The sequence below is a fragment of the Amia ocellicauda genome, chromosome 9 (assembly GCF_036373705.1).
Source record: "Amia ocellicauda isolate fAmiCal2 chromosome 9, fAmiCal2.hap1, whole genome shotgun sequence".
In the NCBI taxonomy this organism is placed as follows: domain Eukaryota; kingdom Metazoa; phylum Chordata; class Actinopteri; order Amiiformes; family Amiidae; genus Amia; species Amia ocellicauda.
Genome location: NC_089858.1, coordinates 18,164,070 through 18,177,957, shown reverse-complemented (window position 1 = coordinate 18,177,957; position 13,888 = coordinate 18,164,070). Strand labels below are relative to the sequence as shown.

At 44.3% G+C, this 13,888-nt stretch overlaps 1 protein-coding gene across 1 annotated transcript in view; it reads left to right on the top strand.

Annotated features, from left to right (window-relative positions):
- Positions 1 to 13,888, top strand: part of hydin (HYDIN axonemal central pair apparatus protein) — a 118,109-nt gene that overhangs the window by 92,234 nt on the left and 11,987 nt on the right. Inside the window, exons 50-66 of the mRNA XM_066713581.1 lie at positions 505 to 624; positions 849 to 1,008; positions 1,107 to 1,279; positions 1,613 to 1,811; positions 3,954 to 4,053; positions 4,470 to 4,569; positions 7,201 to 7,369; positions 7,801 to 8,042; positions 8,382 to 8,499; positions 8,616 to 8,820; positions 10,335 to 10,570; positions 10,922 to 11,073; positions 11,228 to 11,417; positions 11,796 to 11,904; positions 12,203 to 12,457; positions 12,897 to 13,042; positions 13,453 to 13,671. Of these exons, the coding sequence (XP_066569678.1) occupies positions 505 to 624; positions 849 to 1,008; positions 1,107 to 1,279; positions 1,613 to 1,811; positions 3,954 to 4,053; positions 4,470 to 4,569; positions 7,201 to 7,369; positions 7,801 to 8,042; positions 8,382 to 8,499; positions 8,616 to 8,820; positions 10,335 to 10,570; positions 10,922 to 11,073; positions 11,228 to 11,417; positions 11,796 to 11,904; positions 12,203 to 12,457; positions 12,897 to 13,042; positions 13,453 to 13,671 (2,893 nt within the window). The remainder of the gene's footprint in view (positions 1 to 504; positions 625 to 848; positions 1,009 to 1,106; positions 1,280 to 1,612; positions 1,812 to 3,953; positions 4,054 to 4,469; positions 4,570 to 7,200; positions 7,370 to 7,800; positions 8,043 to 8,381; positions 8,500 to 8,615; positions 8,821 to 10,334; positions 10,571 to 10,921; positions 11,074 to 11,227; positions 11,418 to 11,795; positions 11,905 to 12,202; positions 12,458 to 12,896; positions 13,043 to 13,452; positions 13,672 to 13,888) is intronic.

Below are 13,888 nucleotides of genomic sequence, written 5' to 3'. Positions count from 1 at the left end.
AAGTCTGTCTGCAGTGTCTCCAGCCATGCCTGCCCACTTCAGGACCTCGAGATCTTATCACTTGTCTGCCCCTTTGGCTTTGTATTGGGTTCACTGCTCTTTTCTTCTTTCTTTAGTTTTTAATTGGCACTACTGGGCTTCACAAAAAAAAAAAGAAAACAAAAAGGCTAATGAGAAAATCCTAACTGAAACAAGACACGCAATCTCTGTCTATTAGAAGTGAATATTTGGATGTGTGCTTGTTCTCTTTTTTTTCTATTTCTTTCATTTGTTTTCTTTTTCTTTTCCTTTCCACCCTGTTAACTGTGTTCTCCTTGGTTCAGAACTCTGCAATATGCCAAAGGTTAAATTAATTAGGCTTAGAAAATACTGCCTGATAGTGTCAACACTCAGCAGCAGCCTTCATTTATAATTTCTTTGTGTCCTGATTGCTAATGTCGTTCTCTCACTTGCCTCAGATGCATAAACGCAGCAGTGTTGACATCTTTCCTGTGTGTGTTTCAGGGTGGTGTTCTCGCACTGTAAGAAGGCCCTGCAAGGGGAAGAGACTCTCCACAAGACCTACATCCTCAGATCTGAGGTGTTCGAGTTCGGTCCTCTGCTCTGTGGGAAAACCCGAGACAGGTAAATTGTCTGAGCAGAGCACGCAAGCACTTTGTATTCAAGATTAAACTTTGATTAATTTTAATACTTAAAAATATATGTACATATGCATCTGTAAAAGTTAAACGTCTTGACTCTGTGTATCAACCTTTTGCCTAACCATGGATTAATACAGAAAGTGGAAATTGTGTGAATCACCCTCATTGTCCCCCACTCTCCCGTGTTCCCCATGGTCTGTGTGACAGGTACAAGGAGAAGAAGTACCCTGAGAACACAGAGAAGCTGATTGTGCACAACACCTCCCCCCTGGACGCTGAGGTCTTCTTCTGCTTCCAGCATGACATGAAAGCCACCACATTTTTACTGGACCCTCCCACCATGACCCTCAGACCCGATGAGAAACAGGTAACCTGCCTGAGAGAGAAAGAGTGAGACTGTAGACTTACCAGCTCCATCCTTCTCTTCTTCTAGAATAATTGAAATGGCCATGTGTGCTTTGTCAGGAGCTGACCGTGTGGGCCTACCCCACCTCCCCGGGCCTGTTCGAGGACAGTGTGGTGTGCTGCGTCAGGGAGAACCCCGATCCTGTGCTTTTCAGAGTCTCCTGCCGCGGAGTCAGACCAGAGCTGGACATGGACCGCAAGCAGGTGCACTTTGATAAAATCCTGCTGCACAGGTCAGTACTCATCCCTGTTCTCTGTGATGATGATGATGATGATGATGATGATGATGATGATAATTGTTTTTGTCATACCCTTGATTTGAACATGCCTACAGCTGACATTTGTTTTTATCACAGTCTTCTAGCTGTGAGTCATTTAGCTTTGATAAGGGTATGACTCAGCATTTTCAGGCTAAATGATCAAGACCTTGTATTGGGCAAAGGGTGCCAGCTAAGGGCTGAGGGTTCATCCAGGGACCTGCAGTGAAAGGGGGGACAGCTCGGCCCAGCCCCCTGGTTGCACCCCAGATCTGGACTCTCCTCTGGTTGTCTCCCTCTGCTGCTCAGGAAGGACACAAAGAGTCTGTACCTGCGGAACAGCACCCTGCTGCCAGTGGCCTGGCGGCTGAGCGGGCTGGAGGCACTGGGGGACGAGGTGACCGTGTCCCAAGACCAGGGCATCATCCAACCCCAGGCTGAATTCTCCCTGCAGATGCACTTCAGGGCCAAGAAACCCATTAACCTCAAGAGAGTCATCCGCTTGGAGGTACCCCACCCTGCCCCGGCTCATTACATATTACCCATCCAACTGTACCTCACCTGTCAATGCAGTTTATGAGGGGATAAAGCAAACCATTAAATATCAAGTTCCTGCTAAAAATTGCATTTCAAATAAAATACATAAATAATTGTGTGTAACTCCATTTTATGATGTAGTACAAACTTTTTTAACCAGTATTGTTTTCAATAGGCAGCCATAATATCTTAATATGGTTGTTTGGGAAAACAATTTTTATTTTTTCACACAAACGGGTGACAAATTAAAGGAAAAACCTGAATAAATGAGTGGAGGAACATAACAAATGCAGATGCCTCCAAAGAGGTGTACTGCATGATACAATTAAGCAATTAACATCCTATCATGCTCTTTGGCATGTATAAAAATGCTGAGCAGGCCCAGCTGACCTCGATTTTAGATCAAGATGGCAAGAGGAAAGGATCTTTGTGACTTTGAAAGAGGGGTCATTATGGGGGCACGAATGGCAGGAGCTTCAGTCACAAAGACGCTCAACTGGCTAGTGTTCTGGACAAGTGGGCGAGTGCATGTGTGGCAACACCAAGAGAATGGTACAGGCCTGACTGCTTGACCCCTACAGTGAGGGGGTCCAGAGGCTCTGTTATGCTGTGGGGGGCATGAAACATTTCTATCTGGATGGGAGTGGTCTCTTCCAGGATGACAGTACCCTCATCTACAGGGTACGAGGGCTCACTAAATGGTGTGATGAGTATGAAAATTATGTTATGGCCTTCGCAGTCACCAGATCTCAACCCAGTTGAACACCTATGGGAGATTTTGGACTGATGTGTTAGACAGCGCTCTCCACCACCATCATCAAATGAGAGAATATCTTTTGGAAGAATGGTGTTCATCCCTCCAGTAGAGTCCAGAGACTCGTAGAATCTGTGCCAAGAGCATTGAAGCTGCTCTGGCAGCTCGTGGTGCCCAACACCTTACTGAGACACTTTATGTTGGTTTTTCCATTAATTTGTCACCTGTCTGTGTATGTGTGTGTGTGTGTGTGTGTGTGTGTGTGTGTGTTTGTGTGTGTATATATATAGATAAAACAAATACCATTGTTTTCATACTTCCTCGAGTTAGACGAGAATTCCCGGATGTTCCTCTGGGGAATTGAGTTGCTCAAAGTTGCACATTTTTTTTGTGTGGGGTCCAGCTAAAGGTGAAAATTCTGGTACTGATGAGGCTATTTTCCTTTTTTTTGCCATTTACTTTTTCTTTCTTTTAAAAATACTACAGGAAATGAAATTGCATATTTCCTTTAATTTTCTTCATACAATTGAATTTCCAGTTTATATTGAGCAGCATTAACAATATTAATATATATATATATATATATATATATATATATACACCGATCAGCCATAACATTATGACACGTGCCTAATATTGTGTAGGCCCCCCTTTTGCCGCCAAAACAGCCCTGACCCGTCGAGGCATGGACTCCACTAGACCTCTGAAGGTGTGCTATGGTATCTGGAACCAAGTCATTAGCATCAGATCCTTTAAGTCCTGTAAGTTGCGAGGTGGGGCCTCCATGGATCGGACTTGTTTGTCCACCACATCCCACAGATGCTCGATTGGATTGAGATCTGGGGAATTTGGAGGCCGGTTCACCGCTTTTCCTTCCATGGAACACTTTTGATAGGTACTGACCACTGCAGACCGGGAACACCCCACAAGAGCTGCAGTTTTGGAGATGCTCTGACCCAGTCGTCTAGCCATCACAACTTGTCAAAGTCGCTCATTTGCCCATTTTTCCTGATTCTAACACATCAACTTTGAGGACAAAATGTTCACTTGCTGTCTAATATATCAGTGTTATTCACTTCACCTGTCAGTGGTCATAATGTTATGGCTGATCGGTGTATATATATATATATAGATACTTAATATAGACTTAAGGATGTTCCTTATGTAAAGAGAGAACATTTTCCACCTCGTTAAATTATAAGGACTTCATTTTGTAATAAATAAATAAAAAATCCTGTTCCTGAACATTTTCATATGATCTGATGATCTGATATTCTGAAATAGCCTGGACTTGTGTCTCTGCTCTCATTATGAAAATGTGCCTAATTCGCCTCTTTTCCCTCTGATTGCCTGTGACAGGTGTCAGATGTGGAGAACATCTTGGGGATTGTTCACACAGAGAATATTCAGATATTTGCGGAGGCCTACGATGTTGCTCTGGATATGAGCTTTCCCAAAGGTACCCAATTGAAAAAATGCAGAATTCAATTATCCTCTTTAACATTTAAATGAAGATGTAAATTAAACAATTAGTAAAAAGCAAGCTATTTTGTTTAAGATTAATTTGTTAATTTTCCTTTAATGTTTTAGATATATTTTTTATACATTACATGTGGCCAATTTATGTACATTTTCAAAGGATGAAAGAGAGAAACAGCACATTTTTAGATATTTTTTTCACCCATGTCAGCCTGACATTGTGCAAATGTGTGTCTGAGAACAGAGGAGCGATAGGGTCATTAGGCAGTGTCTTATTGATTGGACCTAGTGCTATGTGAAGAAGTGAGCAATGCCTTGTATATTGGCAGTCTATAAGTGGCAGTGAAATGCTTCAGCCAGAATGAAGTGTCACCGTGATGCGTGTTTGTTATGCAGGTGCTGATGGCGGTCTTGACTTCGGGATAATCAAAGTATCGGAAGAAGTCAAGCTGTCAGTGAATTTAAAGAACAAAGGCAAATATGAGATCGCATTCAAGTAAGCTTTTGGTTCTGTTCTTTGAATTGTGAGATCAAACAGAAGATTACAGCCACTATTTACTGTGTTTGATTAATGTAATACAGTAAGCAAACAAATGTGGAGTATATGTGTGTGTATATATATATATAAATACATATATAGTGTGTGTGTGTGTGTTTGGAAAAATCTATATAATTTGCAATCAATCAATCAATCAATCAAACCTTTATTGTCCCCAAAGGGGAAATTAGGTTTGCAATCAGGGTTAAAAGATTCTGCGACCTAATACCACCTAACAACCACTGATACAAAGGAGTCTTTAGATCTCCTAGTTCTTATTTTGGGCACCCTGAAGTAGCGTGCTGAAGGTAGGAGTTCAAAGTCCTCAGCCTTCCATATGACCTGCTTGTTATAAATGTTCGTGAGCTGCGCCTGACTCACCCCAATAACCTTACTGGCCACTCTAATGAGCCTGACAAGTCTGTTTTTGTTAGAGATTGTCAAATTACTAAATCAGACAAGAATACAAAAAGTTAAAACAGATTCAATAAAATGTCTATAAAACATGGTCATCGTAACATTGCACACATGTAATGAGTTCAATTTCCTTAGAAAGAACAAACACTGTTGCACTTTCTTACAAATAACGTCAGTATTGGCATCAAAACTCAATTTGTTGTAAATAACAGTTCCCAGGTACTTTTAACCAGTTCAGTTTCTTTACCACTGATGATGGAGTGGATGTCGCTTGGCTGCATCTTTCTAAAGTCAATGACCATATATTTTGTCTTTAACACATTTAACTGGAGGAAGGACTCCTTACACCAAGACACAAACTCCTCCACCACAGGCCCATGGTTATAGTCCTCCCCTTTCAGAAGCTTGACAATAACACATTTTATAATATGTATGTCTCTGTGCTTGCTACGGCAATCATTTGTGTACAAAATGTATAAGAGAGGAAAGAGTACACATCCTTGGGGAGAGCACGTGGAGTAATTAAGTTTGTTCTGAGAGGACACCATTTATGCTTACTGTGACCTATCAATTAAGAAATCCACTATCCAGCCAGTAAGGTCAGGATCTACTTTAAAATATGTGAGAAACTTCTCTGCAAGTACGTGTGGCTGGATAGTGTTAAACACAGAGCAGAAATCTTAAGGTCCTCAAGATGCTTATCTAAAAAATTAAGAAAGGTCAGGGTAGCATTAGTTACACGTCTTCCTGATCTATAGGCAAACTGAAAGGGATCTAGATAATTTTCCACCTGCCTAAAGATATCCTTTTTGATGAGCTTTTCAAATGTTTTCATTACCCTTTAGGTGTTTTGTTTTTCGCAACAGGAACAACTATGGCATATTTCCAAAGTTTAGGTACCTTTGAAACAGGAGAGTTTTCATAAAAATAAACTGAAAAATGCTGCCTATGCTACATCTTGAGTACTTGGCCACAGGTATTGTCTGGTCATGGGCACTTTCTCACCTTACTTTCTCACCTTACTTACCCGGGGATAAAATCATGAGTCTCAAATCAAAGATAAAAAAAATTATATGCTCTTCTAACTGTTTATCAAAATTGAAGAATCACTTCGTTATTGCCTTTATCCTGGGAACCAGTCATAATTCTAATTACAGATCAAGCTGCTCTTAAATTATTAGTACTCAGTTCACCTTCAATCTTGATCTTATATCTCTTCTTGGCCTTCTTACTTTCTGACCACACCTCCTTTCTGGATTCTCTCACTACTGTATCATCACCTTGAAGCTGAATTATATAAAAGTTGTTTCAGCTCTTTAGATACCCACTGTTTATTATTTGGGTTGATAGTTATATCTTTAGAAGGAATCACAGAGTCTTTAAAAAACTAAATGTAGCTGCACACCACATCTGTAAGTTCATCAATACTGTCGCAAGATTCCTGGAACACTGACCAATCGGTGCAATAAAAACAGCCCTGTAAAGCAAGGGAACTGTCATTTGTCCAAACCTTCACTTGTCGCCAGAGTACCTTTTCCCTCCTCAGCATAGTCCTATAAGTAGGTCGAAGGTATACAGCATTGTGGTCTGAGGAGCCATGCGGGGGTCCTGCGATGGACTCTAACAAAGGTCCAGTGTCTTTTCATGGCGAGTGGGGCAAGGAACATACTGATAAAAACTATTCAGTGTTTTCTTCAGGTTGCAGTGGTTGAAATCTCCCAATATGAAGTTGGGGGTGTAAGGGGAGATTGACTGCATACGCTGAATCACAGTAAAGATTGTGTTGGCAACCCTCTTAGCGTCTGCTTTAGGTCTGGATGTACCCTACTGTGATAAATACTTGAGGGAACTCCCTTGGGAGGTAGAACGGGCAAAGTGACATTGTTGCAATTAAAGTGGTTCACATGATTTCAGGTTAAATATAACTGTCTCTGGGAGGTCCCACAGTTGGTTAGTACAATTCCTAACAAAAACAACATCATGAAGACGAAAGAACATTCAAAGCAAATCTGGAATAAGGTTCTTCAAAAGCACCAATCAGGGCTAGGATATAAGAAAGTTTGTCAAACTGCCTAGATCTTTTGAGAGCCACTGTATCTATACACATACACAATTATATATATATAATTTATTGACAAAGACTTCAGGTCAAAAAGCTCTCCACTCTCCTAGGTTCCTCCTGGAGGCCACAGAGTCAGACATGCCGGACCTTAGCTCACTGTTCACCATCACACCCAGCAAGGGCTCCCTGAACCCCAGTGACCGGCCCACCGCCGTGCAGGTTGCCTTCCGCTCCAGTAGAGAGGTGCGCATCCAGGACAAGTCCATCCTCCGCTGCCAGGTAATCACAGCACCCACAATCCCCTGTCTCTGTAGTTGAATATTTGTACTTGTGATGCAGTTCAGCACCAACGCATCCACACAGGATCACTTCCCACCTGTAATAAAGCAGGTTCATTCTTGGTTTCACGTGAGTAAGTTTTCCAGTTCGGAACAAAAACTCTTTGCCTTTGAGTTGATTGAACTAACATTGGAAGAACATTTTAACTTTGTGAGAACATTTACATTACATTTACTTTAATCACAAGATGTCTGTATTTTCAGTGGTATTATACATGTAGTGAAGTATAATTTTCCATTTAGCTAATTTGTATTGCATATGAAGGAAGCAGTTATTCATGACATTCCACATACATATAAATACATGTTTATTTCACGTATTTAGTGTAGCATTACCAAACATATTGCTCCTCACTGTGCTGATTGTTCCAGGTGATTGAGCCCAACATCACAGAAGGGGGAGAGACCATAGCCAGCATCCCTGTGAAAATATCCATCCAGTCTCTCTTCACCAAGTACTGCATAGTGCCTGCCAACGATATGAACTTTGGTGCCATTGTGTGTGGTAACCGCAAGGTCCGTACTTTCACCGTTGAGAACAAGGGCGAGTTTGAGTTCAGATACACCATCTTCAGGATGCCCAGAGACGTGCCACCACAGACCCAGAGAAAAGGGTAGGCAGAACCCTCCGTTATCTTTGTGTGTTTGTTTTAACTGAATGGGCAACTGAACGAGCACAGAGGCCGATGGATGATCTGAGTATGAAAGGGGCCTTTTTACAGCAAACAGACTGGAACAATGAAAAAGATCTCCAGTCTAATTAATGGTGATAATGCTATAAATATTGCTTCCCCTGGAGGACAGAACAGTCTGTCCAGTTTGTTTAAAGAGTGCAGTTAAGCTCACAGCAGATAAACAGTGGCATAATGCTAGTGAAGCTGTGCATTCAATTATGTTTTCATTGACTTGCTGATTACATTGGCCTGCTGTTATGCCCACGATTTTTCCCACAGTCCAGTGGCTGCTAAGCGCACACGGTCGCGTGAGGGGTCCTGCTCTGGGAAGCCAGTGCCCTTCAACAAACTCCGGCGTAGTGAGTCCATGCAGAGGGAAATGGGCATTTCTGTGCAGGTAGTAATAATAATAACACTTTATTTTATATAGCCAGCATTAAACAGAATTACAGATTACATCACCACAATACATTACAAGACATGAACAACTGATAAGTCAGTGTGCCTCCCCAGACTCGATTCACTGTGGGCCTGTTCACCGTGTACCCGGGCTTTGGATCCCTGGCCCCTGGCGCCCAGCAGGTCATCACAGTGGAGTGCCTGGCTGACCAGGTGGGCAGGTGTGAGGAGTTCCTGGCCATTGACATCTCTGACCGGGACCCCAGTGACCAGCCCAGCGGCATCTCATACAGACTAGTGGCTGAAGGCTGCATACCAGGTAAACCTAAGAATACTAAGATTTTTTTTTTCAAGCAATTATTAACTCAGCTGATGTTCCCTATTTGTGTTTAATCATAAAACAACCCCTTAGTGTCGATGATTACCACTGCAGTAGCGAAACAACTGCCAAATAAAAAGTAAGGAATATATATTTATATACACTCACCTTAAGGATTATTAGGAACACCTGTTCAATTTCTCATTAATGCAATTTTCTAATCAACCAATCACATGGCAGTTGCTTCAATGCATTTAGGGGGTGTGGTCCTGGTCAAGACAATCTCCTGAACTCCAAACTGAATGTCTGAATGGGAAAGAAAGGTGATTTAAGCAATTTTGAGCGTGGCATGGTTGTTGGTGCCAGACGGGCCGGTCTGAGTATTTCACAATCTGCTCAGTTACTGGGATTTTCACGCACAACCATTTCTAGGGTTTACAAAGAATGGTGTGAAAAGGGAAAAACATCCAGTATGCGGCAGTCCTGTGGGCGAAAATGCCTTGTTGATGCTAGAGGTCAGAGGAGAATGGGCCGACTGATTCAAGCTGATAGAAGAGCAACTTTGACTGAAATAACCACTCGTTACAACCGAGGTATGCAGCAAAGCATTTGTGAAGCCACAACACGTACAACCTTGAGGCGGATGGGCTACAACAGCAGAAGACCCCACCGGGTACCACTCATCTCCACTACAAATAGGAAAAAGAGGCTACAATTTGCACAAGCTCACCAAAATTGGACAGTTGAAGACTGGAAAAATGTTGCCTGGTCTGATGAGTCTCGATTTCTGTTGAGACATTCAGATGGTAGAGTCAGAATTTGGTGTAAACAGAATGAGAACATGGATCCATCATGCCTTGTTACCACTGTGCAGGCTGGTGGTGGTGGTGTAATGGTGTAGGGGATGTTTTCTTGGCACACTTTAGGCCCCTTAGTGCCAACTGGGCATCGTTTAAATGCCACGGCCTACCTGAGCATTGTTTCTGACCATGTCCATCCCTTTATGACCACCATGTACCCATCCTCTGATGGCTACTTCCAGCAGGATAATGCACCATGTCACAAAGGTCGAATCATTTCAAATTGGTTTCTTGAACATGACAATGAGTTCACTGTACTAAACTGGCCCCCACAGTCACCAGATCTCAACCCAATAGAGCATCTTTGGGATGTGGTGGAACGGGAGCTTCGTGCCCTGGATGTGCATCCCACAAATCTCCATCAACTGCAAGATGCTATCCTATCAATATGGGCCAACATTTCTAAAGAATGCTTTCAGCACCTTGTTGAATCAATGCCACGTAGAATTAAGGCAGTTCTGAAGGCGAAAGGGGGTCAAACACAATATTAGTATGGTGTTCCTAATAATCCTTTAGGTGAGTGTAGACTTCGATATTTGGATTTAATATATAAATGATTGGATGATATTGACAGTCTTCATTAATCCTCCAGGAGCATAGTATGTGAATTCTAAGAATTGATCCCCATGTTTCCTTTGTCCCCACCCCCGATAGGTATCGTCCTGAATGACATTGCTTCCATATTTGAGGAGCACCGGATCTGTAAGAACAGCAGCCTCTTCCAGTGTCTGCAGATGGTGGACTGCATGGGGGTCTACATCGAAGACGAAAGCAAGTTCCTCTTCAACAACGTCCTGGTGGGGCGACAGGCCAGGGCACGCTTCAAAATCATCAACACTGGCAAGGTGCCCTGTGACCTGAGCCTGGCCATGAAGCCCGTCTCTGCCAAGGTGGGTCTGAACAGATTCAGAGCTCGTCAGTGCGTCAGAGTGTGCCTCTTTATTTGATCCCGCTCTCTTTGTCAACCCCTGGTGTCCGTGTTTACTCTCTCTCACGGCTCCTGCTTTGATTGGACATGATCATTGCTATGGGGGTTCCAGCACAGAAGGTTTCAAAAGAAGGAAGCAGGAATTGAAGATCACTGATCAGCCAGTGCCGGCTGCTGAATGTCTCCACACTTCAGTCTCGGTCATTCATCTCAGAGGAGTTGAAAGTCTGACACTTTTCAGGTTTAAGCGGACCGTACATCCTGAACATAATCAGATTAACGGGATGTTTTTTGTTGTTGTCTTCCCCCTAAGATCCCTGGCCGTGCCAGCGATGTGTTTGAGGTGGAGCCGGCACGCATGTGTGTGCCGAGCCACTCCCACGCCTTCGCCACAGTGACTTTCTCTCCACAGACCATGCAGAGCTACCAGGCTGTGTTTGAGGCAGCTGTGGAGGGCTTGTTAAGGTATCCGATCTTTACATCTGATTAAAACATAGCAGGGGGACCATCTCCCTGACTCCAACTACTGACTTGCACGACAGTGTGCGGCACTGCTTTTTCAGAGCTTGCCATCCTGCAGCGGCTGCTGCCTATGAATCTCATAGCTGCTGTGCTTTAGTTCCAGCCCCAAGACCAAGGCCCTGGTGTTTGACCTTGCCGGCGACGGGAACCTGCCACGTGTGACGGTACTGCGGCCAGTGCTGAGAAACAGCAAAGGCCACCCGCTGCTGCTGTTCCGACGCCTGCTGCTGGGGCGCTCCCAGGCGCTGCCCCTCCTCCTTGCTAATGACAGCAACGTGCCTGCCCAGGTGAGACAGCCCAGGGAGGCGGGCAGGTTAGGTGGGAGAGGAAATGTTACCGAGGCTGTTCGGACACAGAGGTATTTTCAACTTTACTACCATTGCTGAGCTGAGGTTGGATGCCCAGAGTAGCCACAAGTAGATCACTACAGGATCTGTGAGAGGCCAGGTGGATTCTTGAGCCACTGTGCTTTGTCTGAAAAAGTAATTCAAAAACTTGTGTGATTTATTTTCTTGTGTTTTACCCCCATAAATAAGAAATAAAACAGTGTTTGTTTTGGTTTATTATTTTTTGCTGTGAGATGGATCAATGTGGCTTGTAGATTAAGCAATCAGCAAAATCCAATATCTGCATTTCAGAGTTGCTTTCTGTATCTCTTCCCTTAGGTCAATATTGATCTGCTGGACCCAATGGGGGCCTTCACCCTGAAAGCTGCTCCGGACACAAACTGCAGCTGTGTCTCCCAGTCCAGGACAAAGAGCAGCTGGGTGTCAGGTAGGTGACAGACCTGTAGACAGTGCCTGCACTGTCAGTGTCCCTGAGAGCCTCTAGAAAACACCTGTGCAGGAGCTGAAGGGTCTCTATTTTTAACTCAGGATCTGAATCACGTGTGGCACCACGTACAAAGAGTGTGCCAGAATGAGATGATTTGTCAACTTATAGTGAATAGATATATTTTTCCAACATAAAATAGAGACTAGAAGAAACAGAGTGATTAAAGCAGAAAGCTTGACTGATTGATGTTAGAACCCAGGTGTGTCATGCAATGGTTTGGTTTGGTTTCCTCATGCAGAGAGACAGGCTGCACACACGGCCTCCCTGATCCTGACCCCGGGGCAGCAGGCGGACTTCTCCGTGGTGTTCAGCCCTGGCTCGGCACAGAGCTACGACGTGCCCATGCGCCTCCAGGTGGTGGACAACCAGTTCGAGGAGACAGAGGTGCAGCTGGTTGGGGAGGGCTACCAGGACCAGGTCACCCTGGACAACATCCACAGGGCGGGCAGCTCCCAGACCACTCAGGCCCAGCTGGATCAGGATCCTCTGGAAGGTGAGTGGGCAAATCTATCAGGGGGTTACAGATCGTCATGCAAACACACTGCACTGATCGACTCCGCATCTCCCCTGAACACAGTCGCTCGGAGGGAACAACACAGGTACTAACACAGGGGCTCTGACAGGTTATGTTCTCTGTCTCGATGACCTCACTAGAACTTGTTTTGTTGTGTCTAATTAACTGGTTTACTTATGATGGTCATTGAGAAATGGTGTATCCCCAACGCCTGGCATCTCATACTGAACAGCGCTTGTTTCCACCTCCTGGGAGAAGTAGTGTCTGTTTTTACTGCAGCTCAGTTGCTCCAGATGGCTGGCAGCTACAGCTCATAGTCGTCTGTCTCACAGTCGAGCTTCCAAAAGTGTCTCTGAAATCGCTGCCAAAGGAAAACTACACAACCCAGTCAAACACGCTGGGCACTCGTTTGTTTCAGCATGCCGAGCAGACATCCTGCACTTTGGTGACTGCCACGTGGGGCGTCCCTACCAGGAAACTTTCACGATGACCAATCACAGCGGCACTGACGTCCTGCGGTTTGAGTGGCCCGCAGACAGCCCACAGCTGAGGTTCTCTCCCCAGGTAAGTCTTGGCTCCCATTGTGTCCGATGGTCTGTTTCAGTAATTACTGTCCCTGGTATGATTTATGCATTACAACATGAAGTCTTTTTAATCCTAAAAACAGAAATTCGCGCAAGTCCTCAGTCCTCTGAAAATTGAGGGGATTTCAATAAACAAGAGATATTACATTTGACCTAAATAAAATGTCCTGTGTCAACGCCAGTGCAGATGCTCTGTGGTAGCACTACTGTAGTAACTTCCATGATAAAATCCATCTAGCAAGACACCAGCACGTAGGACACATAACATTGAAGTTCTCACTGGGGTTCTTGCTCCGGCCTGTCTGTCCCTCACAGGCTTTGCACTTTGCACATTGGGTTTCAGCTGCACCCATCTGGTAACTACATGCAATCTTCCTCTGCCTGTCACAGGTTGGACACCTCCATGCAGGCTGTGCAAAGGACATCACAGTGACGCTGTACTCAGAGCAGTCCGTCACCCTGAGCTCGCAGGTGGTGAAGTGTAAGCTGTGCAAGATCATTTTCCCGCAGCCAGTGGACCAGGTACCCGACTGGGACGACCGCTTGAGGACGGTGAAGTGGGTTGATGTGGGAAAGCAAGCTGCCATACCACAGCCAGCCAAGCAGAAGGTATCCCTGTGTGGGTTTTTGCACAGCCACCCATCCTGCGGGTTACACTACAACATGAAGCTCAACTGTAGCACAATGCAAATGAAAGGAACAATGAAAGGACGAGTGAATGCGAAGACTGTTGTTGACTCAATAATGCAAGTTTTGGTTGGGCTAAAAGAAGCTGTTAAACAATCATTTCGCATTTTGCCTTTGTCTGCATGAGATTTTATTGCAT